The sequence below is a fragment of the Cyrtonyx montezumae genome, unplaced genomic scaffold, assembly GCF_038088225.1.
Source record: "Cyrtonyx montezumae isolate F1298 unplaced genomic scaffold, pur_monq_1.0 scaffold_14, whole genome shotgun sequence".
Taxonomy (NCBI): Eukaryota; Metazoa; Chordata; class Aves; order Galliformes; family Odontophoridae; genus Cyrtonyx; species Cyrtonyx montezumae.
In genome coordinates this window covers 3,631,700-3,656,202 of record NW_027071870.1, presented here as the reverse complement: position 1 = coordinate 3,656,202, position 24,503 = coordinate 3,631,700, and the positions used below count along the sequence as shown (strand labels likewise).

Here is a 24,503-nt window from a genome sequence, read left to right as displayed (position 1 = left end):
GACCACTCTTTCAGAAAAAAAATGTTTCCTCAGGTCTAATCTAAATCTTCCCCAGCTCAACTTGTGGCCATTCCCTCTCGTCCTGTCATTATTTATCAGGGAGAAGAGGCCCACCCCCTCCTCACCACAACCCCCCTTCAGGAAGTGGTAGAGTGCAATAAGGTCTCCTCTGAGCCTCCTCTTCTCCAGACTAAACAATCCCAGCTCCCTCAGCCGCTCCTCATAAGACTTGTGCTCCAGACCCCTCACCAGTTTTGTTGCCCTTCTCTGAACACGCTCCAGGGCCTCAATGTCCTTCTTGTAGTGAGGGGCCCAAAACTGAACACAGTACTCGAGGTGCGGCCGTACCAGAGCTGAGTACAGGGGGATGATCACCTCCCTGCTCCTGCTGGCTACACTATTTCTAATACAGGCCAGGATGCTGTTGGCCTTCTTGGCCACCTGGGCACACTGCCGGCTCATGTTGAGCCGAGCATCAACCAACACCCCTAGGTCCTTTTCCTCTCTACATTCTTCAAGCCGTTCTGCCCCAAGCCTATAGCATTGCATGGGGTTATTGTGGCCAAAGTGCAGGACCCGGCGCTTGGCCTTATTGAACCTCATCCCATTGAGCTCAGCCCAGCTGTTCAGCCTATCCAAATCCCTCTGAAGGGCCTCCCTACCCTCAGGCAGCTTGACACATCCTCCCAACTTGGTGTCATCTGCAAACTTACTGAGGGTACACTCAATTCCCTCATCTAGGTCATCAATAAAGATATTAAACAAGATGGGCCCCAAAACTGACCCTTGGGGGACACCACTTGTAACAGGACGCCAGCTGGACTTAACTCCATTAACCACTACCCTCTGGGCACGGCCCTCCAGCCAGTTCTCCACCCAGAGAAGAGTGAACCTGTCCACACCACGGGCTGCCAGTTTCCTCAGGAGAATACTGTGGGAGACCGTGTCGAAGGCCTTGCTGAAGTCCAGGTAGACTACATCAACAGCCTTTCCCTCATCTACCAGTCTGGTCACCCAGTCATAGAAGGAGATGAGGTTGGACAAGCACGACCTGCACCTGGTGAACCCGTGCTGGCTGGGTCTGATCCTTTTATTGCCATGCACGTGCCGTGTGATTTCCCTCAAGATCATCTGCTCCATAACTTTCCCTGATACCGAGGTCAGGCTGACAGGCCTGTAGTTCCCCGGGTCTTCCTTACGGCCTTTCTTGAAGATGGGAGTCACATCGGCAAGCCTCCAATCTTGTGGGACCTCTCCAGATAACCAGGAATGCTGATAGATGACAGAAAGTGGCTCGGCAATCACCTCTGCTAGCTCCCTCAGCACCCTTGGGTGGATCCCATCTGGCCCCATGGACTTGTGGCAGTTCAGATGGAGGAGAAGATCTCTGACCGTCTCTGCTTGGATCACAGGGGGTGCATTATGCACCCTGTCCCGGACTTCCAGGTCAGGGCAAGTACCCTTTGGACAACTGTTCTGTCTATTAAAGACAGATGTGAAGAAGGCATTGAGAACTTCAGCCTTTTCCTTATCATCTGTGGTTACATTCCCTGCCTCGTTGAGTAAAGGAGAGAAATTTTCCTTAGTTTTTCTCTTGCTGTTAATATATTTGTAAAAGGGTTTCCTGTTCTCCTTTACAGCAGTAGCCAGTCTAAGTTCAAGCTGGGCTTTAGCATTTCTAATTTTCTGCCTGTAGATCTTGGCCAGTTTTCTGTAGTCACCCCAAGTAGCCTGACCCATCTTCCAGAGGACATAGAGATAGATGACATCAGTTGCTCTTCTCTTGTTCACTGATGCAGTAATGCCATCAATGATTCATGATGAATGAATTTAGCTCTATTATAATGATGCAGTAGTGATAAACTCAAAGAGTATTCATCTCAAAGGAAGAGGAACATAGCATGAGAAACCAGAGTAATTAGATGTACCTACACTGGTATCCAAGGAGAGCACAAAAATAATGACTTTATCCTGAAAGAACTTTGCTGACAGCCTTTTTGCCATCTGCATCTTCTTCATGACTTTCTCACATAACATTTTACTGCTAATCTTTTCTTTTTTACCCATTCTTTTTCTATATAATGCTGACATCATATGCTTTACCGTAGCACAGTATAACTTTTACATATGTGAGCACACCAGAACCTTGTCTACTGTTCACATCAGACAGACAAGTCCTTCCCATTTTAACAACCTAAAATCTGGACAAAATGTTCTGCTCTTTTTACTATTTATTTGCATAATAACATGCAACAGAACGGCACTCCTGAATCACGGAGCCTAGCTCCCTGCCACTACAGAAAAATGTGCTGTACAATTGCCTCTCTATTTATCAAGTACCACATCAAAAATGGGTGTATTTTTGTTCCCACTAATTCCAAGGAAACGCTGGTTCAGAATTTGATTGCTGTAATGATTGGAAATGTTACTCTAATTTTCTGACTAAATTTATTAATGGATAGTTCTTATCTGTTTATTCTTGTATCAACACTGCACTGCAAATCAAATGGTTTTCATCCTTCATTTTTATTTTCCTGATATGTTGATAGAGAACACTCCAATCTCCTCTGTTTCTGTTTTAATGAAATAAACAAGCTGAGCCAAATCCATTTGTATGAAATGCCCCCAGTCTCTGTGGAGACACAAATAATCTCACTCTTCCTCTGCTTCAATTCCAGCCTTAGCTCACCTACAGAACAACTACAAACTTCCACAGTACCCCAGATGAGCATTCACAAGGCTCTGAAGCAATGACATTGATACCTCCTTACTTTAAACGAAAATATATCTCCTGAGATGTTCTCTGGACTTATGGTGATTCCCAAGCATAAATCATCACAGTATTTCAATAGTGTGCTCTTATTAATCTTAGCAGGACTGACAGAAAAATTATCAAATATCCAAGAATCAGCCCTTGAAGACTGCTATTTTCCTTTTCAGCCTTATTTATGGCTATCTCGCTTCACAGTTTCTCTAACTCTGTATTCTTGTTCTTTCCCAGGTTACATTATATCAGCTGTTTTATTGAAGTACTTTTTTTCCGAAACCACATCCCACTGTTAAATCTGTACTTCCTAAAATTTTTGCATGCAATTTAGACAAGATTTACAGATCTGCGGTTGGGCAGATCATCTGTGTTATATAAGTTCAGGTTCAGCACACCTGACAGAATTAACACAGAGAGATGAGGATCTACAGTGAGCAATTCCTGATGTGACCTGTCCTCTGCTGAATCCTCCATCCACCCAGTACAAAGGCAGTCTGTACTCACTGGGATCACTGGGATACCTCAAATAAAGCAGGAGGGCAGGCTGACATTTTCTAGAGATCTTGTAATATCCTTAACAGATCTGTTGACAAAAACAGCTACTAGTTTTTATGTATCACCTGTTTCAGCATTTTAGATGACATCTCTACCAAGCGTGGCAGGGAGTCTTGCACTTGTTGCTGCTGTAGTAATTTCTGCTTTGCCACTCGTTCTCAGGAAAGGCATGCTCTGATTTTGAGTGAATGAACTGAGGCTCAACAGCAGGTGGTCACATCCTTTCCTGCTCTCTCATTTATCAGAAATAAAACAAACAGAATACATTGTTGATTGGTAAAAAGACCAAGAAATGGCAGAAGAAGCAGGTCAGTAATAATCAACTGAGTCAAAAGCTTTTGATTGTACATACTGTAGATGTAGATGGAAAGAAAGGGAACATAAAAATGACTCAGGCCTTTTAAAAATACTACTAAAAATCCCATTGAACACAACACCACAAGGCAAAAAAAAAAAAAAAAAAAAAGCATTTCATATTGCAGCATCTTGTAAAATGTTACTCACTTGAAGTATATTTTTATTTCACTAATCAGGATCATCAGCAGCCATAAGGTTCGTCAACTCTGCATCTTCTGCACTTTTCTGAATAACCCAGTCCCACAGTTAGAGAGGGTCAGCTGAAAATACAAGGAGTTTGGATTTTTTTTTTATTCATTCATTCCTGACTGTATTTTAAAAATAATTTTTTTTCCTAATTTAATTCTGAAGTTTTTGCAAATTGAAGTTTCCTTTTTCCCATCTAAAAAACTATATGGAACTATCTATAGGGAGGTTTTTAAATTAACATTTTATTGTTTTATCTTGTTTTTGAATCTGTGTACTGGGAAGGGGGAGGAGGGAGGTGCTAACTTCTATGGTGTTCAAAATAAATGACAATAATCTTAAATTCCAAACAGTAATACACAGAAGAATCAAACTATGTAGCTCCTGTTTCACTTTGTAAATCCTTTCCAGATCTCGGTCTTGGCCAGGAAACAACTGAAGCAAATTCTGAACATGGCACCTGATGGTGATATAGGCTGGTTTGCTTAGCAATAAGGTTTAGTACAATAGTTCAAGAACCTATATATTAGTTTAGCAAAAGGAATCTATGGGTGGTGTAGTTCTAAAACTTCCATTTCAACTTTAGTGGGTGAATAGCCTTGTTTTCCTCAACGCTTTTGTACTGGGGACATGATAGAATACTTTTGCCTCATCAGAAGCACAGAAGTCATAACAGAATATCTTTTGCACCCAGCAGGCGCAAGAACATCTTTGGATTCCACATATATTGTCTTTAAAATCGCTCACTGCGGCCTAATAAGCAATGGAAATGAAATATCACTGCATATGGATGTCTTGACGCTGAGCTCTGAGCGGGCGCACTTTCTCAAGTTGCCGGGTGCGTATCGTGAGGAGTAAAGGCGGGCTGCTTTCTAACAGCACACTGGAATTTGAGTGTTTTTCTGCATTTCGGGTGACAGCGGGACGCACCCCGATCGTCGGCTCAGTATTCCGCGGGGCAACCAAAAGTAACCACAGCGCAACACGTTTGCGGACCGCCCTTCTCATTACGTAACGCGTAAGAGCCACTGAGCAGCAACCCACACCCACAAAGGGGCGGGAAAGGTCGCGCATGCGTGCTGTGCCCCGCCCTCACCGCGCCGCCGCAGTGATGGCGGCTGCCGACAGCTGAGCCGCGCCCCTTTCGCCGCACGTCGGGCCCGGGGGACGGGGCGGCCCGCAGCATGGTGCGGTGCGGAGGAGCGCTGCTGCGCAGGGTCAGTGCGGGCCGGGCTGGGCCCGGCGGTTGCGCGGCTTCCCGCCTGGCTGCTGTGGCCGCTTCCACCCCTGCAGCCTCGCTGTTTTCCCCGCTTGCGCAATTGGGGCTCGGTCACTGCAGGGCTGCGTGGATGTGGCCTGGAGGGGGTGGGCTGTGGGCTGAGTTAGGTCATCTTAAGAGATCTTTTCCAGTTCTGTGATTGTGTTCTGTGTCTGCTCTCAGAGCTTTATGGCCGGGGGAAGTGCTGTGTAAGGCGTTTCGGCCACGCTCTATCTGTGCTGATGTGAAACTTTGTGCTTTCTTAGTACGGAAACTTTATTGACGATTTGCGGCTCTATGTGAAAGGAGGAACAGGTGGGATGGGTTATCCCCGGCTGGGAGGGGAAGGAGGGAGAGGCGGCGATGTGTGGTTCGTTGCCCGGGAAAATTCGACCCTGAAGAGTGTCAAGGCGAGGTACCCGCAGAAGCGATTTGTGGCTGGAACAGGAGCCAACAGCAGGTTGGTCTGTTTTTTGTGACAGCTGCTAGTATTTGTCCTTCCTGGATAGCAAAACACATTATTGAGCCTGGCCTCATTTCTCCCAGTGTTAAAGCTTTGAAAGGTGAAAAAGGAGAAGACTGTGAAGTGCACGTGCCACTGGGGATTTCCATTCTTGATGATGATGGCAAGAAGATTGGTAAGAACTGTTGCATTGTTTTAATAGATCCTAGTACATAGCATCATTTATCATTAGTATCTTTTATACTTTTAATGCTAGCAACATCTTAAGATTACACAACTCCCGAAATATGTGTTGGGTTTTTTATTTTTTTCCACTTTGTTTTTGTTGGCCAAACGCAAGTTAACAAAAATTGCACTTAAAAATTGCTGGACAGGCAGAGACGCCTTCCAGAAATTAGTAGTGTTAATTTGTATTGCTGTATGCAGTAGGAAAACATTTGTTGCAACAATTTCCTGTGACTGGAAGCCATAGTGAACTTCTATAGGATTCATGATATGTCATTAAGCTCAGTTAAGTGTCTCGTTGACTATATTGAAGTATGACGTAGCAAAGGCCTTTTTTTTTTAAGTTGAGTGTCAGTATTACAAGTTATCTAAAAATGTTTATTATTAAAGAAAGAAAGCAAAAAAAAGTAGTACTTACTGATGACCAGGAAGACCACTTTCAGTAGGAGTCACTCTCTGTAAAGTAGTCTGGTAAATTCTCTCTTCACTCAAATGGGAAATCGCACCTGAGCTGTTGCAGGGAATTATGCTTTTTTACTAACTGATTTATTTTCAGGAGAACTTAATGGAGCAGGAGAGAGATTCCTGGCAGCTCGGGGAGGTCTTGGTGGCTCTTTGGCCACAAACTTCTTGCCTTGCAAAGGACAGAGGCGAATTGTTCATCTTGATTTGAAGCTAATAGCCGATGTGGGCTTAGTAGGGTAGGTACTGCAGTTCTGTGTTGTGGTTTGAGAACTGACATCAAGAAATAAAGTAATGAATTTCTAAAGGGATCTGAAAGAAATTATGGAGGTGGAGTTTGAGTGTCATTATAACTTTGCCACTTCAAATTCCTTCAGGTTTGTAAAAAAAATAAGGACTTAAAGCCTATTATTATTTAATCTAAAATTTGGAAAACATTGCTTGTGCTTCATTAATCATGGTCATTAGTTTAACATACATTAATTTAGTAACCACAATGGTTTTCAGAGTATTGTTACCGAAGATTTGTAGTTTAAATAGTAGTACAAAACAAAGCCAGCAGCAGTAGCCACGTTGGTTCTTCCACTTTATGGTACTGGCACAAGAGGATCCTTTCAGCAGTAGTCTTAAGGGAAATGTCAAAGGCTGCATAGTGTGTCTTCCCAATAAAGAGCATGGAATGCAGGAAGGAAGAAATTCCAAGCTGGAACAGTAGAGTTTGTATTTCTTTTGCACTGGTGCTTTTCAATGTTGCTGCTTATTAACAACACAGGTAAACATTTATTTGGACAGAGCTTTTAACAAACTACAGTTGTTTAAATGTTGGTCTGCTTGGTGTTTACTCGCATTTTTTCCTTTCAGTCCCTCTTCATAAAAAAAAGTAAACTTAAATTAAAAGCAACTGGTTTTAAACTGAAATACTTTAATTTGTATATCCCCTCACAACAGAACCTTGAATACAATTAGATTTTATTTTTTATTGCAAATAAAATAGAAGCCCTGTTAATAACAGAAATATCGGTTACCATTTTCAAGTCATCTGCACTAATTACACTATACTGGGTTTTAGAGTTGTGCAAAATACAGGAGTTCTGTGGTGCTTCTTTAATCCTACATTTTAGCTTGCATTTTATCTGATAGTTTTCCTTTAAAATCATTAAGTGAATAATTCTAAATTAGTTTGAGGAGATAATTATTGTTGGGAGTATGAATCAACCTCTAATTTGTCATTGTACTTTGATCTTGCAGAGCTTATTTCTACTTCAGTAGATTTGTGAGTGGTTTGCTATTAAATCAGGTCTAAAAACATCTAGATTTTAGAAAGGGTCCTCAAGTTTGGGAACAGGTTGTGAAGTATAGTGTAGGTTGCAATTTAAACTTCAAAGAGGTTTTTTGTGCCTCAGTGAAATCAAAATACGTGCTTGAGAGGATGACCAGAGTAAGCTTCCAGGCTGTCTTTAAGGCACTTTTCAATATCAGAGGGCATTAAAATTACCCTTGATAATTTTCTGTTATAACAGGAGTCTTTGTGTCTCTGTTCTTTTTGATGAAAGCCTTTACAAGCCTATCGTAACTACCCCTCTATAAAGCCCCTTAATTTAATATTAGTCTAATTTTTCATATTAGTTGTCCCTGCTAACAGGTTATGATTGTGTGTATTTAAGGTGGAGAGCATATAGCTTTTTGTATGGCACATTCTGAGGAACATGAGTCTTTGTGACCAATAATTAGTTGCACTCAGACTCAGTTTCCTTTGATCCCTGCTGAAATGAAGCACTGTGCTAAATAACTCAACTTGGGTGGAATATAAGTCTTGTGTGGTCTCCTACGTGGAGAAGATGGCTATAAGAAAAAACTATAATCTAGACTGACTACAGCTACAGGGAACAAAACTGTTGTGTCCTTGACAGCTCAGATAATTCTTTAAAATCAGCAGGGCCACCTCTAGCAGGATGCCCATGTCCAGGTGATTAAGGAGGAGGCCCCACAGCCTCTAGACAGCCTGTGCCAGTACTCTGTCACGTGCTGAGTGCAGAAGTGCTGCCTGGTGTTCAGGGGGAGTCTCCTGTGTTCCAGTTTGTGTCCACTGCCTCTTGTCCTGGCACTGGGAACCACTAAAAAGAGTCTGGCTCTGTTCTCTTGGCACTCTCTTTTCAGATATTTACATTGATGAGATCCCTGGAGCTCTCTCTTTTCATGGCTAAGCAGTGATAATTTCAGGAACACTCATAGAACTTTGTTACCTTAAAAATACACACAGATACATAGCTTGCATGCTTTACTTCCTGCGTTCTTGGAAAGAATCAACAAATTCATTTAAAAACAATGATTCAAATTTGATTTAAAAATAAGTAACTATAAAGTGTAAAAAAATAATACTGAAATAATACAGTATGTTGTGTAATAAAATATGCAAGGCTGACATAATATTCACTGTATAAATCCTGTCTTTCCCTCTAGGTTTCCGAATGCAGGAAAATCATCCTTGCTAAGCAAGATTTCTCAGGCCAAGCCTGAGATTGCAAATTATGCATGTAAGTTCACATTCTTATTTTTTAGTGTTGTAATATTTAATGAAAGCAAGAATGTTTATAATAAAGGTTTATAATAAAGAACAGGAGATAATGGTGTTGCATCCTAAGTGTGTTGCAGAAATTATGAATTATACCAATACCTTTAGAAATAGCTTGCCATTTCAGTAGCTAGTTCCTTTTACAACCTCAGTGGTTCATGTGTTCGTCTTCATAGTTCTTGAAGCTGTTAGTACAAGGTCTATTTATTTTAGTCTCAGCCCTTTTTGTTTCCTCTGAGACTCTGTGGTGAGCAGTACCCTCAGTCTACTGAACATGCAGCATTGTGTTCTTTTGCATAAGCATCTTGCATGCTTTGGAAATAGCTACCACCTGTTCTTGCAACAGAGTAAGACTTTGGTTTTGAGTCTTTCAACTGAAGGGCTATTTATTAATATCTTTATGATTAGCCATCTGAACATTGTGTAATTACAAAGTAATTCAGTGTGTTGGCTACTGCTGCCTGTATTTTGCCTAGGTTATTTATCCAGAGTTCTACCTGTGAAAAGATGCTGCCCTCACACACTGTCTCTTCAGATGCTGTGTGGTAAATAGATACCTGTTAAAATTCAGAGACATCCAGTAATCACATGGAGGGGTTCATGCATGAGGAGAGATCTGTGTGATGGTTTTCTGTTTGATATTACCGAGGCAAAATTGGAGGCTAGTCAAAGTTATTTAATTAAGCAGGTGACTTGCAAAGCAAACTGAGTGAAGAATAACACTTTGAAATAACTATAGTCGATTCCAAGATGAAGACTGCAGATGCTTGCCCTCTCTCCCTCAGTCTCTGCAAGGTCTTGTGTAGCTCCTGATTCTCTACAGTTTTTTGTTTTTTTTTTTTTTGTTTTTGTTTTTAGGAATCCTAGCTTGCTTGCATTTCCTAATTTGACATCTGTCCCATACTCTGAATAACTCTTCTGAGTCCAACAGTTTCTGGATGAGAACAGTTTTTGGGATGAGAGGATCAGTACTGCATACAGTGCCAAGATCTGATGAACCATTGGGTTATAGAATAGTCCAGTTTCATCCTCACTTGTTTCTCTATATTCCTTTTCCATTTGTTCTTCTTGCCTTTTCTTTTCTCCTACTGAAAGCTTTTATAACGTAAATCTAAAGTTAGAAAGTTGTGCGACATTTAAATATTTCTGAATATTAACATTTTTTTAATAATAAAAGCAGTTTTGTTTCTTTCCCATCCTCTTTTTCCCCCTTGTTATAGTTACAACAATACAGCCTGAGCTAGGAAAGATCATGTATGAAGATTTTAAACAGGTTGGTATGAAAATTTTTCCTGTTTAAGTTGTGTATAACAGTTATTTATGTTGCTTAACAGCGTTCCAAAGAAATGGGAACTTAACTTGTTTTCTGAGTGTATGTATACACATATGACAATTATGTGGATTAAATGGGGGTTGTGGAGAAAGTTTTATTTTATAAAGTAATAAGAAGGAAGTTTTATAGTCAAGTACCGTAAGATGAAGCTGAGTTGGTTTCAAGTGACTTTAATATGGCTTCTCATTCTCCTCTGCCTTTTTTTCTGTGATTCTAATCCTGCATTATTATCTTAGAGTTGTGAGTTTGTGTTTGAGAATGAGATTGTGTCCTAGCTTACTCCCATTAAGTTTAGGAGCTGATTAAACGTTTCAAAGAGTAACTTGCTATTTTTTCCTCTAGAGGCATGTTTGACTATGTGGAGAGCTCTGGGATGAATGTGTTATTTTCAGAATTGATTTTAAATAGGAGCTAATTTGTCCAGCAGCAGCAGATCCTTAGTAGTGAATGAAGAGGAATACAGTTACTATAACTTCCTCTTTTGCCTTTCTTGGCTAACTACTTCTTTTCTCTAAATAAAAACCAAAATTAAAATGAACTGAGAGTGACTGAATGAACAGCCAGAGTAGTGCAGTCTCTAAGGGGTACCTGGGTTCCCTCTCAGACTAACTTATTTTTTGTCATCTCAGTGCTACCAACCTTCTTCAAGTAGCTTGTCAAGTAATTCTGTGGCACTTAGAATCCTTTCTAGGGTGAACATTGGAGAGGAAAACCAATGTGAAGTAAGATTCTTACTAGTAAATGCTGGTACAGAACTGGGCTCCAGGTTCATGTAGGGCATGAGTTAACCAGAAATGCTTACCCTTCAGATGTGAAAGACAAACTCCTTTTCACTTTCATAAACAATTATCTTAGGGGATTTGGTAGCTGATACTTGAAACTTTCGTTTATTGGCCTTCAACATTATTGTGTACTAAAGGAAGGATATATGATTTGCCATGCTTTTAAAAATGTGCATGTTTCTAGTTGATTTGTATTTGAGTTGAGACAAACCCATGGGTCTGTGGAATATAAGTGCAGCTTTCTGAGGAAGTTGTGTGATTTCTGTTGAAGTGGGCAGTTCTCTCCAGAGATATAAACATCTAGAGGAAACTGTTTATTCATTTTGTCTGCCAGTTAGGAGTATCATCCGAGAAAACTGTTGCAAATAATAAGCTGGTTTGCATTGTAGCCTTTGGAAAACTACCTGCTGTGAATCAGGAACTCTTGCTTTTACTGGTGTGTCATGTTCCAGCAGGAGAACTACTTGTACTCCCGGCTTTCTTTTCTGCAGCCAGGTTATAATTTCCAATGACCTTCACTTCTTGACTAATTCTGCTTTTTGTGGCTTTATACATCAGTGCTGGGTGCTATATAGAAAATATATGGACACCATACCTCTTTTCTAAAATCAAGGGAACTAGTGACTGTGATTGCACTGAGCATCTGTGAGTGGGAGGAAATAATTTGGCTCACAGTATTGCAAGTGCTGAAAACAAAGCAGCGGGAGCAACTAAGAGCGGTGTTGGAGGTGGTTGCCCTGTATCATTCAGGGTAGGCTAGTTCACTGTTTCTTTTTATTTTCCTAGAGAGCATTGAGGTTTTTGAAGAAATACATAGCTGTACCTGTTTTATTTTAGTACATAAAAAAGTGAAGGCCAGCTGAGTTATGTACTACTTGCAAAAGGACCTTGATACGCAGCAGCACAAAAGTAGAGAGTATGAGTCTAGGGTTCAGCTCATGGCACCAGATCATGAAAGCTGTCAGAACTATTCACGTTTTGTACCAGAATATCTGAACCAAGAGCTGTTTTGAGAGAATCTGAGTTTCTTCAAGCTCTATAAAAATATTCTTTGGAAGACAGCTCAAGTCATGAAACCAAATGCATCACGTCAGGAAGTGGGTGGTTTTGCTCCAGTCCAGTAGGTATTTTCTCCCTGTTTCTACTGCTCTTCACCCAACTGTATCTCATGTCCCTGTAGATGGAAAATTCTGAAGCAAGGCTCGAAGTGCTTGGGAAATGTGTAATGGTTAAAAAGTTAATGGGACTTGTAAGGGAGAGTGCAGCTCACTTGTAGCAGAAAGTATGCGTGCTGCAAATTTTGTGTGCCAGCTTTGAACCCTGCTTAACAGAATCTAGCTGCTGTCTAAATGGCTGTCAGATGGGCAGACCCCTGCTTTTGCCCTCGTTTCCCCCTCTGTCTTGGCTTCCTGCGAGTTACTGGGTAGCTGTGGGGTTTTTTAATATTCTGCTCTTTATTAGTCTTTCTTAGCTCTCCTTCACAGCTGCACACAGCCCTCCCGACCAGCAGACAGCAGTTCCTGTTCATTTTGGGAGTTCTTGCTGGGCTCTGCTTGGCAGCTGGGGTACACTAATAAAAATGTCATTCCAGCTGAGGAGCAGAAGAGAAATACTCGCAGCTTCTCGTGTCAGGGGAGCAGCGTTAAGTAGGTTTGTATTTGACATAACAATTTGCTGTAGCCACGTGGAGCAGACTTCATTTTCTCTTCTGATGACAGTTAGAACTCTGTACACACTTGATTGGCTAATTTTCCCAATTTCTAAAATGTGCTGTCAGCAAATAGGTAAATGTTGCAGAGGCATTTTTATGCCTCTACTTTGTAGACAGTTATAAATAAACACGAGGAGCAAGATGACTGTGTAATAGTAGCATTTGTTTAAATCTGCTTCTGATGGTGGCTTTTAAATGTATGGAAAACACCAATGCATAATGCGTGAGGGCCGATCCCACACAACTCCGAGGAGTATGATTTGTAAAGGGAGCCTCTCACAGTAGATACTCTTTGGGTTTCTTTGTGTTACTGAGTTTATATAAACTCATAGTAGACATGAATAGCTCAAAATGACTTCTGCTTATTGGAAATCTTTTGTTTGAAACTTCTGTCTTCCCAGATTTTAGTAGCTGATCTCCCAGGACTGATTGAAGGTGCGCATAGGAACAAAGGGAGGGGGCACAAGTTTCTCAAGCATGTGGAGAGAACCAAACATCTCCTCTTAGTTGTAAGTTGAAGAAAATTTACAACACATTGAAATCAAAGAGTGGTAAAGAAACTGCATCTTCATTGCAGTATAGTTGGAATTTCAGAAATCGTTTGTAACTTGCAAGCCTTATAATAAATAGAGCTATTGTTATTGCAGTAGAAGGTACAGACAACTGTCTGATGCTAAATTAAATCCTTAAGCAGAACTTATTAAAATTTGACAACTAATTTAGAGCAGTGAAATGTTGCAAGAATAATTAAGGCTGGTGGGTGATTTCTTTCTTTTTATAAAAATCCCCTCCCCCAGTCTTACCATAAAAGAAAGGTTTCAAAATGGGGTTTTTGAGAAACATCCTGCCAGACCCATCTAGTTTGTGCTTTCAGTGCCTACGTTTTTGCTTTGGTGTATAGTTGCCCCCTCTTGTTTGCCCAGGAATGAGGACATGTCCACAGATGTTGTGCTACAGAGTAACTGTTGGAGAGAGCCTTGATATTGTAACAATTCATAAGACTAAGCTTATCCTTTTTGCTTCTTGTAACTTTTTCAGGTTGATATTTCGGGGTTTCAGCTCTCTAACAATACTCAGTTCAGAACGGCCTTTGAAACTATATTGCTTCTAACAAAGGTAACTCCTTATCATCCGAACAGTCAGTTGTATTTGTGTGTTGAGTCAAGAAAGCATTAGTTTTAATGAAGTTTTAGATGTTAATATGTTTTCTGGATCTACAATACAAGGGTCAATTAACAAGCTTAGCGTTCTCTGAAATGATAATATCTTTGTTTTAACTGATGAAACTGCTCTACTTTGGGCTTAACAGCTCCTTCATCGATCTGGGATATTTCTGGTGGTCAATTGAAGGTGTGAAGATGTAGCTCTTTCAGTTCTCCAGTTTATTATTCCTCTGGCAGTAGGAATACCTGGGTGTAGTTAAATCTGCCTTAATGTCATTACTGTATAGCATAATGGTGATGAAGCAGCAGGCCTCAGCTTTGCAGACAAGTACTTATTAAGGCAAATTCACTTGTCTTTCAAGGAATTGGAGCTGTACAATGAAGAACTTCTAACAAAGCCTGCACTTCTTGCCATTAATAAAATGGATTTGCCTTGTGCAAAAGATAACCTGAATGAACTTATGAAACAGCTACAGAATCCTGAAGGTAAATTAACTTTCAACAATTACCTTTAACAAAAGTAGTAAGATTGGAGTAACTCTGCTTTGGCAAGTTGTTTGAAATTGAATTGAAATTGAGCTTGGCTATTAAATTTACTGATTCACAGAACCACAGATAGTGTATGTTTTAAAACCAGTTTCTGAATATAGAGCTCTGTTTTTGCATACCTTTAGTGCTGGCCTTGCTGTGAGGGAGGTATTTTAATAAAACAGATCCTGAAAGACTTTGCCCAACTTTGATATGGGAGAGTAAATTTCCAGTTGAGGTGTCCTGAGTACCAAATAATGTCCTTTCAGGATCCTCTTAGAGGCACTGATGAATATAGAATTTATCATGTGACTTTGGCCATAGCACACAGAGATTCTGGGTAGTCCTGTGCAGGCTTTTGTGCATTTTGCTGTGATGAATTTCTTTCTATTTCCTGGAGTGTGTAAGAACCAGGAAAGCTTAAAGCCCTCCACCTTGCATATTCTACAGATTGGCATTTCTTTGTACTCAAAGTAAGGATATGGCCCTTGGGAGAGTGTAGGTATGGGGTAATGCAAAGGCTCTGTTAGTGCTTATCTTTTGAGATGGCTATTCTTTTAAGGTGAATTAAGCAAGCAGTACTTTTATATTCCAGTTATGTTTTTCTATTGTAATTGATGGAAGTTTATTTTCTAAATTAAATGAAATTCGTGGTGATCTGGTATATGAGCTTTTATTAACTCTTTAACTGTGATGTTTCAGATTTCTTACACTTACTAGAGGAAGAAGTGATTCCTAAGAGCACAATTGATTTCAGAGATATAATTCCTGTATCTACGTATACTGGAGAAGGAATTGATGAACTGAAGGCATCTGTAAGAAGATCACTAGACGAGGAAGCAGAGCAGGAGAATGAAGAATACCAGAAAAAGAAACTCTTACTTTTGCACACTTCAGGGGGACAGATGAATAAAAGCTAGCATTCTTGGCTGGACTTTAATATATTTTTGTACGTTCATGAACCCACTGCTATATAAACCATCTTTTTTATTTTTGCTCCCTCTACCACTGCTGCCCAGTTCTCTGCCACACTGCCTCAGTTCCTTTTGGAGCTTATGTAGAGCACAGTGCTGAGAAGAACAGTTTTTCAGGTTTTGCTGGCTACTGACTGAACAAAGTGAAGAACAAAGTGCAGCTCTACCCTGAAATGTTGTTTGCCACGCTGGATGAAAAGAGGAAATAAAGCCTATGGAGGTAGCAAAGTAGCAACTTGAGCCACTTGTATCTTTTGCTGTGGATGTCAGAGGTACCTAGGGAGAGCTCTGATGGAGGGATTTTCCAGGTTCTGTTTGTTCAGAGGTGAAGCAGTACTGCAGATGGTGGTTTTTCATGTTTAAAGATCTGAAGGAGAACACAAATAAGTAGTCACAAGAAAGCGGCGAGGAAAAGCGAGGCTGATGCCTGCTGGTTTGTTTTCCACGCCTGCTGTAGTCTTCTTCATTATATAAACCCTGCTTCTGTATTCCTGAATCTAATTTGGCAGGTCTCCCTTTCGTGGAGATGTGGTGGAGAAAATGCAGGCTGCTTTTCAGCAGAGCCCTGTGTGTTGGCGGACGGTTCTGTTTCTTACAAGCAGCACGTTTAAAAGGTGAAATGTTAGAATCAGAGGTCGTTTGCTGTACAGGTCGGCTTTTATCGATTGCAATTAAAATCAGGCTGAATTCACGTGCTTCTCAACTTAATCTCGTTTCGGGAGCGTACCAATGAAATCCTGCCTGTGTGAACCTCGTTAAAAGCAGACCCTGGGAAGAGGGCTGCTGCAGTTAACTAATGCCGATGATGCGATTATCTTCCTCGATTCACGGCGGCCCGGCAGAGCGGCCGCGCACCGCCCCGAGGGGAGGGGCGCCGGGAGGGGGGAGGGGCGCCGCGGGGCCGCTGGGAGCTGTAGTTGCGGGCCGCGCTCGGGGCCGGCACTGCGGCGGCGCCGGACTGCAATCCCGCAGTGCGACGGGCCGCGGCCTCCCGCGCGGGGAAGAGGAGAGGGGCTGCTCCGGCCGGAGGAGCTCGGCTATGGTGCCCGTTCTGCGCGGCCCCGCGTCCTGACGGCGGGGTGAGAGGCCGGGAGGTGCGGGCGGTGCCCTGGGAGCAGCGCGGGCGCGGTCCGTTCGGTGCAGCCGTTGGCCGAGTCGGCTTTCTTAGTGCCCTCCGTGCGTTAGCTAAGCGCGCCGCGTCTGGTCTTCTGCGCCTGGGTTTAGTTTTTAACGGGGTTTTTGGTGAACTTGGAACCGCGTGAGGGGTTTTTAGAAGAGAAGCGTCGGCTGACAGCCGCTGCTCTGTACCGGCTACTTCTGGTTATGGAGAAACGGGGCAGCTCCTCGTGGTCAGCTTAGCCGCAACTCGTGCTGCCTTAAACGTGGATCTTTGGGACGGGAGCTGTGCTAAAATCAGCCCCCGAGCTGGCACTGGGACTGGTAGTTCTTATGAATCAGTTATGAGAACTGTGAGATTGGCTCCGAGAACCTGGAGTCTGAAATCTAAGGCAGAATAGGGCCTCACCTGCCCTGTCCAAAGCAGCTTTCTTCCTTTGGCCGAGTGGCCGAGGTTTGCGGTTGTTCAACACCACCGAGGAGAGAGGAGAACACAGAACGCTGTGACAGAGGAAGGGAGGAACTCCGTGTCCGCAGAAATAGAGCTCTTCCTGAGCCGACTGTTAAAGAATATTCCGTGCCTGTGTTGTTTATGTGCGTTCCAACAGCTGGTGACCACAGGTATCCCATCAGGAGGAAACGGCGTTGGGCACAGCCCTTCTGAGAGACGTGTTTGCCAGTGCTCATTTTCTACTTAATTATGGTTGTTCATGAGCACAGGCCAAACCTCCAGAGGTAGTTTGCCCAATTGCAGCATTCAGTCACAGCAGTCGTGGTTGTTTCGCCTGGCAGCTGGAGTCCAGTGCACGCCTGAGTTGACTGTGTCTGCTCTGGGTGTCTTGCATGCAGTAGCATTCATATTGGAGGACTCTGGACTTGGAAGTTCATTTCCTTATTCGACGAAAACATTGGGGTCGTGTGAGTAAATGCTGTAAAGCCTTTCTCGCCTACCTGGTCTGACAGAAGTTTCTTTGCTTCACCCCAGGAGGCCGTGCATGTATGAATGTTATATTTCAGGTTTTGACACAGGTGAGTTAAAGTGAACTTCATGTCTCTGTGTGTGCTAGCATAGCAAACTCACCTTCAGTTCCTTGAAGTTGCACAATCACATGCTTGTCTGACACCCTACCTAGCGTGGAAGTGATTCTCCTATTAAGACCCGCAAAGCTGGTTTCAGAACTCAGTGTTGCTGTTCTCAGATGTGGGTGTACAGATATCCAGGCAGAGGTTCTTTCTCTGGAAATGCTGGACAGGCACTGAAAAGCCATCACCAGTGCTTCCTGTCTTTTTCCCTTTTCCTTCAGACCTTTGTATGTAGAGGAAGGAATAGAGATCTGCATGTGTATAAACAATTTAGAGTCTCTTTTGTTCTTTGACATGAAAAATGATTCAGCTTTTCTTCCCTGCCGTGAAAGTGTAGCTGCAAACCTAACATCAGAAACTGTCATCCTATGTGACTGTGTGGATTTTTGTTTTTTGGTGAACATCTCTGTGTCCTAGAACAGCCATAGAAAAGTAGTTGTTTTCCACCTTCATCACCTGTTTCACAAAGACAGAGACAGGTAGATAAGAAAGAGTCTTCTGGGGAAAAAATCTTGGGAGAAGGAAAAAAAAAACAGTAGCTTGGGTTTTGTTTTTTAAATGGGAGAGGAATTTCTAGGAGTTGGCTTAATGGAAACATATTTGAAGTTTCATATTCCTGAATTGCAATGTAAACACTGTTGTTGGCATTGCATGAAACAAATGTAGTGCTGACTCTCCTTGTTCTGTTTTCTAGATCCAGTAACAGTTTTTTCCTGGTTCTAAAAGCTGCTAAGATTTCTCTTGATTTGAACACACTACTGGTGAGTACACTGAATCTATGCTTTTTATTTTCTTACTGTCTTAACCAGGGATTTCTTACTGCTCACTTGGTCACTGTAATTATAGCTTCAAAGAATCATAGAATCATAGAATCATGGGGCTTGGAAGGGACCTCAAGAGATCATCAAGTCCAGCCCCCTGCCAAAGCAGGTTCCCTACACCAGGTCGCACAGGTAGGCATCCAGGTGGGGCTTGAATATCTCCAGAGAAGGAGACTCCACCACCCCCCTGTGCAGCTGTGCCAGTGCTCCGTCACCCTCACCGTAAAGAAGTTCTTGGGCACATTCGTGCGGAACCTCCTGTGCTGCAGTTTCTGTCCGTTCCCCCTTGTCCTGCCTGCACACACTGCTGAAAAGAGTCTGGCCTCACCACTTTGTCCCCCACACCTCAGATATTTATAAACCTGGATCAGGTCCCCTCTCAGTCTTCTTTTCTCAGGGCTAAAGAGACCCAGTTCACTTAGCCTTTCTTCATAGGGGAGATCCTCCAGGCCCTTCACCATCTTTGTGGCCCTGCACTGGACTCTTTCCAAGAGATCCCTGTCTTTTTTGTACTGAGGAGCCCAGAATTGGACACAGTACTCCAGATGAGGCCTCACCAGGACAGACTAGAGGGGGAGGATCACCTCCCTTGACCACGCTCCCTTGGCCACGCTCTTTTTAATGCATCCCAGAATGCCATTGGCCCTCCTGGCCACGAGAGCACACTGTTGGCTCATGGTCAACCTGTCGTCCACCAGGACACCCAGGTCCCTCTCTACAGAGCTCATCTCCAGCACGTCATCCCCAGCCTGTACTGGTGCATGCAATTATTCCTCCCTAGGTGCAAGACTCTACACTTGCTCTTGTTAAATTTCATCTGGTTTCTGACTGCCCAGCTCTCCAGCCTGTCCAGGTCTTGCTGAATGGCAGCACAGCCTTCAGGCGTGTCAGCCAATCCTCCCAACTTCGTATCATCAGCAAACTTGCTGAGGGTGGCCACTATCCCCTCATCAAGGTCACTGATGAAGGTGTTGAACAAGACTGGATCCAGCATGGACCCCTGGGTGACACCACTGGTTACAGGCCTCCATACGGGCTCTACACCGCCAACGACAACCCTCTGTGCTCTGCCAGTCAGCCAGTTCTCAACCCACTCCCAACTGTCCACTTGTCTGTCCCACACTTCCTTGGCTTTGTTATAAGGATGTCATGGGGGACAGTATCGAATGCCTTGCTGAAATCAAGGTAGACTACAACCACCGCCCTCCCCCCATCCACCCCACCAGTGACAACATCATAGAAGGCCACCAGGTTGGTCAAGCATGACCTCCCCTTGGTGAACCCATGCTGGCTACTCCTGATAACCTCCTTTTCTTCCAACTGTCTGGAGATGGCATCCAGCACAAGCTGTTCCATCACCTTTCCAGGGACAGAGGTGAGGCTGACTGGCCTATAATTACCAGGATCTTCCTTCTTGCCCTTTTTGAAGACTGGAGTGACACTGGCTATCCTGCAGTCATCAGGCACATCTCCCATTCTCTGAGACCTCTCAAAGATAATAGAGAGCGGTTCAGCAATCACCTCCACCAGCTCCCTCAGCACCCATGGATGCATCCCATCGGGTCCCATGGATTTATGAACGTTAGCATTGCCTAGGCACTCATGGACCACCTTTTCCCTGACTAAACGAAAGTCTCCCATTCCCCAGACTCTCTCACTAACCTCCAGGGTCTGGGATTCCTGTGGGAGAGCTTTTTCACTGAAGACAGAAGCAAGGAAGGCGTTCAGTATCTCCAGCTTCTCAACATCCCCTGTTACCAGAACACTCCCCTCACCTAGTAGGGGCTCACATTCTCCCTAATCTTCCTTTTACTGTTAACATACTTTAAAAAGCCTTTTTTATTATCTTTTATCACTTTTGCCACATTCAATTCCAGATGTGCTTTAACCTTCCTCGTTGCATCCCTGCAGGCCCTGACAACCTTTCTGTATTCTTCCCAAGTGGTCAGTCCCTTTTTCCACATTTCATGGATCAGATGGGACAAGTTTCCCCTGCTGGAGGGATTGTGCATAACATGCCTACAAATTCATACCCTCTAACTAGAAAATAAGCTGTTTTCTACATCTTTTCTGTCTTACCCCAAAAGAAGCACTTTCATTCAGAAACAAACAACCAAAATGCAGGATTGGGTGGCAGAAACAAGGTTTTAAAAAGAAGAAGTCATGTAGAATAAATTTTAATTGCTTTTGAAAAAGCATCCTAGTAAATTATTCAACACCTTCACTAGCTTGCAGCTCTGAATTTGGCCCACCTAAATTGCGGGTTACTGCCCATGTATCCATTGCTGCCCAGCCTAATGGAGCTGGTACTAAGCAATTCCCTTTTATTCATGTGGCAGTGAGGTAGGACTGAGCATGCACTCTGGTGTTTTATCTAGGGTACAGAGAAGGAGCTGCCAGTTGAGGAGAAGTGAACCCCTTGGATCAGCTATCTGAGTGGCTGACCTCCTAGTAGCCTCTGTGAAATTTAAATGTGGCATAGAATCACATGTTAAAGTGCTCTTTTTTTGGTTTTGAAGACTTACTTAGCACTCTGTCAGCTGAGCAATCATAATGGGCTGTGAAATAATCTGTGCTCTCGTTAAAGCGTGGACTTGATAGTGTTGTCACCACCTAAGTGTACAGGAAGGTGGCAGTGTTATTGCCCGTCAACTTCATCTAGCTGGCATGTCAACTGCAGTGAGTTTTAAATCAGTAAACTTGCACCTAGTGATTTATTTTTTAATTGTTTTTTTTCTGTTTAACTGCAGGAGACGTCCTTCGTGTGCAGGCATGGGCTGCAGGGATGTTCATGCAGCAACAGTGCTGGCATTCCTCAGCGGGACAGCATCAGTGGCTGGACTCCTTGCAGCAGTTCTGCTTCCAAACTGGAGGCAAATGAGACTGTACACGTTCAACAAGAACGAGAGGAACGTGACCATTTACACTGGACTCTGGATTAAATGTGCTCGCTTTGATGGGAGCAGAGACTGTGTGATATATGACCCGCAGTGGTACACGGCGGTTGATCAGCTGGATTTGCGCGTTCTTCAGTTTGCCCTTCCACTGAGTATGTTTACTGCTGTCTCGGCTCTGTTCCTCTGCATGATTGGCATGTGTAACACAGCCTTTGTATCAAGCGTGCCCAACGTCAAATTGGCAAAATGCCTCGTGAACAGCGCAGGCTGCCACCTCGTGGCTGGCCTCTTGTTCCTCCTCGCATGTGCAATTTGTCTCACTCCGTCAGTCTGGGTCATTTTTTACAATAATTACCTGAACAGAAAATATGAGCCTGTCTTTAGCTTTGACATCTCCGTATTTATTGCCATTGCCAGTGCCGGTGGTCTGTTTTTCACCTCTGTTCTTCTATTTCTGTGGTATTGTGCATGTAAGAGCCTGCCTTCTCCTTTCTGGCAGCCCCTCTATTCACATGCCCCCAGCATGCACAGCTATGCCTCTCAGCCGTATTCTGCACGCTCTCGCCTCTCTGCTATAGAAATCGACATTCCTGTTGTGACGCACGCATCTTAACGAGACAAGGCCTTGGAAGTCAAATTTTGAGCTCGCTCAAACCATACAGATTGCAGGCTTGATTCTCTCTGCTGCCTTGCCCTGGGTGTAATCATTTGCAAGGTCGGTTTCCCCAGGATGCAGTGCAGTGGAGACTTGAGATCAGTAACTGCTGTTCTCACGTGTTCTTTCCTGGATGGCCTTTGTTGTTTGGTTTTTGACTTGTTTGTTACTTTGCTTTTTCCTCCGTGCTCACTACAGACAAAAATGGCTGCTAACGCTGGGATAGGACGTTACAGTAGAATCCATTCTTGCTGGCAGTCTTGCTTATCTGTTCATCCTTCTGCTTATTGTGATCAAAGCGGGTTTGAATCTCTTTGCTACTACGATGAACTATTTTTAAACTGATCCCATTAGAAGCGCTGTGTAGATGGTCCCTTGCTCCCACGTGTTATCCAGGTGCAGGCGGTGGAAATGGATGTAGGGGTTTCATTAAGCTCCTTGTTAGAGGTGAGAAAATAACCTGGTATAGTCAGAAGTGTGTTATTAGTGGGAGCGGGAAGGTGATTGAGAAATGGGTTGCAGAGCTTTCATCTGGACACGTGCATTTTGAGATTGGATGACTTAAAAGGGGATTTGTCAGACTGATTCGATTCTGTAGCACTGCTCTTTGTTTTGCAGTGCACACAAAGAGCCACCTGCTTATGAACTTCTGTGGTAGAAAACAGTGTGAAATTGCCTTTTATTTTCAATTTAAGCTTTTGAAAGAAAGAAGTGATTTAGCTAATAACGTTCTTCAGTACTGTGATAACATTTTGTGAATCTCCGGAGACTAGAAACTTCTGTGAATTTTCTTTCTCTTCTTTTTTTAATAAGTTAGCAAATTCCCTAGGTCTATTTTGAGATTAAAACTAAGACGACTCGTATTTAAAAAAAAAAAATCTGTTTAAAAGATTGAATATTTTATTTGAAGGCCATCTTCAAGACCTGAATGGTGGATTTGCAAGTCAAACAAGCTTAAAATTAAAAATGCTTTAAAATCTTATTCTGTTCTGGAGAGAAGTGTCAGTCATTACAAATGGATTAGGAAAACCACAAAGAATTCTGAGGTTGTTTTGGAGTGCTGTACACAAGCTGTAATGATGTCTCTCTAGGATGGGAATTGTGATCCTGTGGAGAGATTTTTAAATCTAGATATATTTATTTTTTAATGTGTATATACAAATGACAGTGAGTTTGTGTATTTTTCACCACTGCTGTTTGCGGGAAGTTTTATAGTCTGCGATTGTTGCAGGACTTTCATGCTGTAGCTTATCTAGTTACTGATTAAGACTTTGCCTTATCAGCTTTGTTTTTGCACACCTTTCACATTGAGCTATTTTAAAATCTGGTTGTTTATTTTAAAACCCTACCCTTCCACCTCACAACTGGAGAAAGTGTCCTGTTCCTATTTTCTCTAAGATGAGTGCTTACAAGTTATTGAAAGTGAGCTTACAAGTTATTGAAAGCTTCTAGTATGAGGAAGGGTTATAAACTCCCAACCTGGGATGTCTTCAAGTCATTTTTACCTCCTCAAATGCAGAGTGGGCCAACCCTGGGGGATCAAAGCTTTTTGATATGGACTTTGAAATTACTCCAAAATTTGATGACAGTGCATTGGACACTGTTACAGTTAAGGTGGGTATTTGCCTTGCTCAGATTTTGGCAAATTGAGATTTGGGGTTTAAGACATCATGCCAGCATGGGAAGTTCTTTTGATTGGCAGCATTTGGGAGTTTAGCGGATGTTTGAATTTCATTAATCTCAGAACAAATTTGCTTTGCAAAAATGAAGTAAGAATTCCTTAATTGCAGTTCTGTAAACTCCTGTAAGGTCTTGAAGATCAGTTCTTTTCCTTTATAATAGAAATATGAGCAAATGCTTCCCTGGGCAAATCTTGCTGTGTTACAGTCTGTCCGATGACAGTATGTTGAGGGCAAACCAGCAGGCCTTGGAAGCCAGTGGACCAAGGGAGGAAGCTGCTGTCTAAGTTCCCAGCACAGACAGTGGAGCTGCAAAGCCCTTCCAGAGGTGACACAGTGTGCTTGGGGAAATAACAGTCTAAGGAATCATTGTAAATGATAAAGAATCCTTTAGAAGATAGGCCTCTGAAGTTGCACGAACATAACACCATTATAAGTTTTCAAGGTATAATGTTAGATGAAGGGTCAATTTTTTAAAATCAGGTCATGATTTGTGTGGGATTATAACATGTATAATCCCATGCAAGGTCACTTCTTATTTTTTTTTTCCTTCAAAATGGGGCTTTGTTGTACAGTTTCTCTGGCTGTCTAAGCACAGACACGGCTGGTGCTGCAGGTACTGCTGCTTTGTGATTTCACAGCGCTTTGCTTCCTCCTCCAGTGTCTTTTCTTCTTTGTGCCTTGCTTACATTACAAGTTGGCCAGTCAATGTCTGTGTACTGTCAGTGTCTGGAATGCTTTTTGAGCCTGAATTTATAAAGCATTGTGACTATTTTGGAGGGGTGATGAGTACATCTGTGGGTGACTTTATGTGGACCTGAATCTTCAACATCTTCAGAGCCTGGCAGGCCGATGCTTTCTTCGGACAGTAAATGCAACCAGTGTTTTTTTCTGTATAGTTTAGATAGCAGACACC

The 24,503-nt window shown here is 42.8% G+C and overlaps 2 protein-coding genes across 2 annotated transcripts; both read left to right on the top strand.

Moving 5' to 3' along the window:
* The first annotated feature begins 5,002 nt into the window (after window positions 1-5,002).
* GTPBP10 (GTP binding protein 10) lies at window positions 5,003-15,354 on the top strand. The gene is made up of 10 exons (XM_065731298.1): window positions 5,003-5,082; window positions 5,390-5,583; window positions 5,670-5,761; window positions 6,368-6,512; window positions 8,734-8,807; window positions 10,066-10,118; window positions 13,073-13,180; window positions 13,710-13,787; window positions 14,197-14,320; window positions 15,065-15,354. The coding sequence occupies exons 1-10, from the start codon at window positions 5,050-5,052 to the stop codon at window positions 15,280-15,282; spliced, it is 1,119 nt and encodes a 372-aa protein (XP_065587370.1). The 5' UTR covers window positions 5,003-5,049; the 3' UTR covers window positions 15,283-15,354.
* Window positions 15,355-16,307: 953 nt separating this feature from the next.
* CLDN12 (claudin 12) lies at window positions 16,308-22,245 on the top strand. The gene is made up of 3 exons (XM_065731563.1): window positions 16,308-16,415; window positions 18,230-18,296; window positions 21,107-22,245. Exon 3 carries the CDS (start codon window positions 21,129-21,131, stop codon window positions 21,864-21,866), a length of 738 nt encoding a protein of 245 aa, XP_065587635.1. The 5' UTR covers window positions 16,308-16,415; window positions 18,230-18,296; window positions 21,107-21,128; the 3' UTR covers window positions 21,867-22,245.
* Window positions 22,246-24,503: the final 2,258 nt, after the last annotated feature.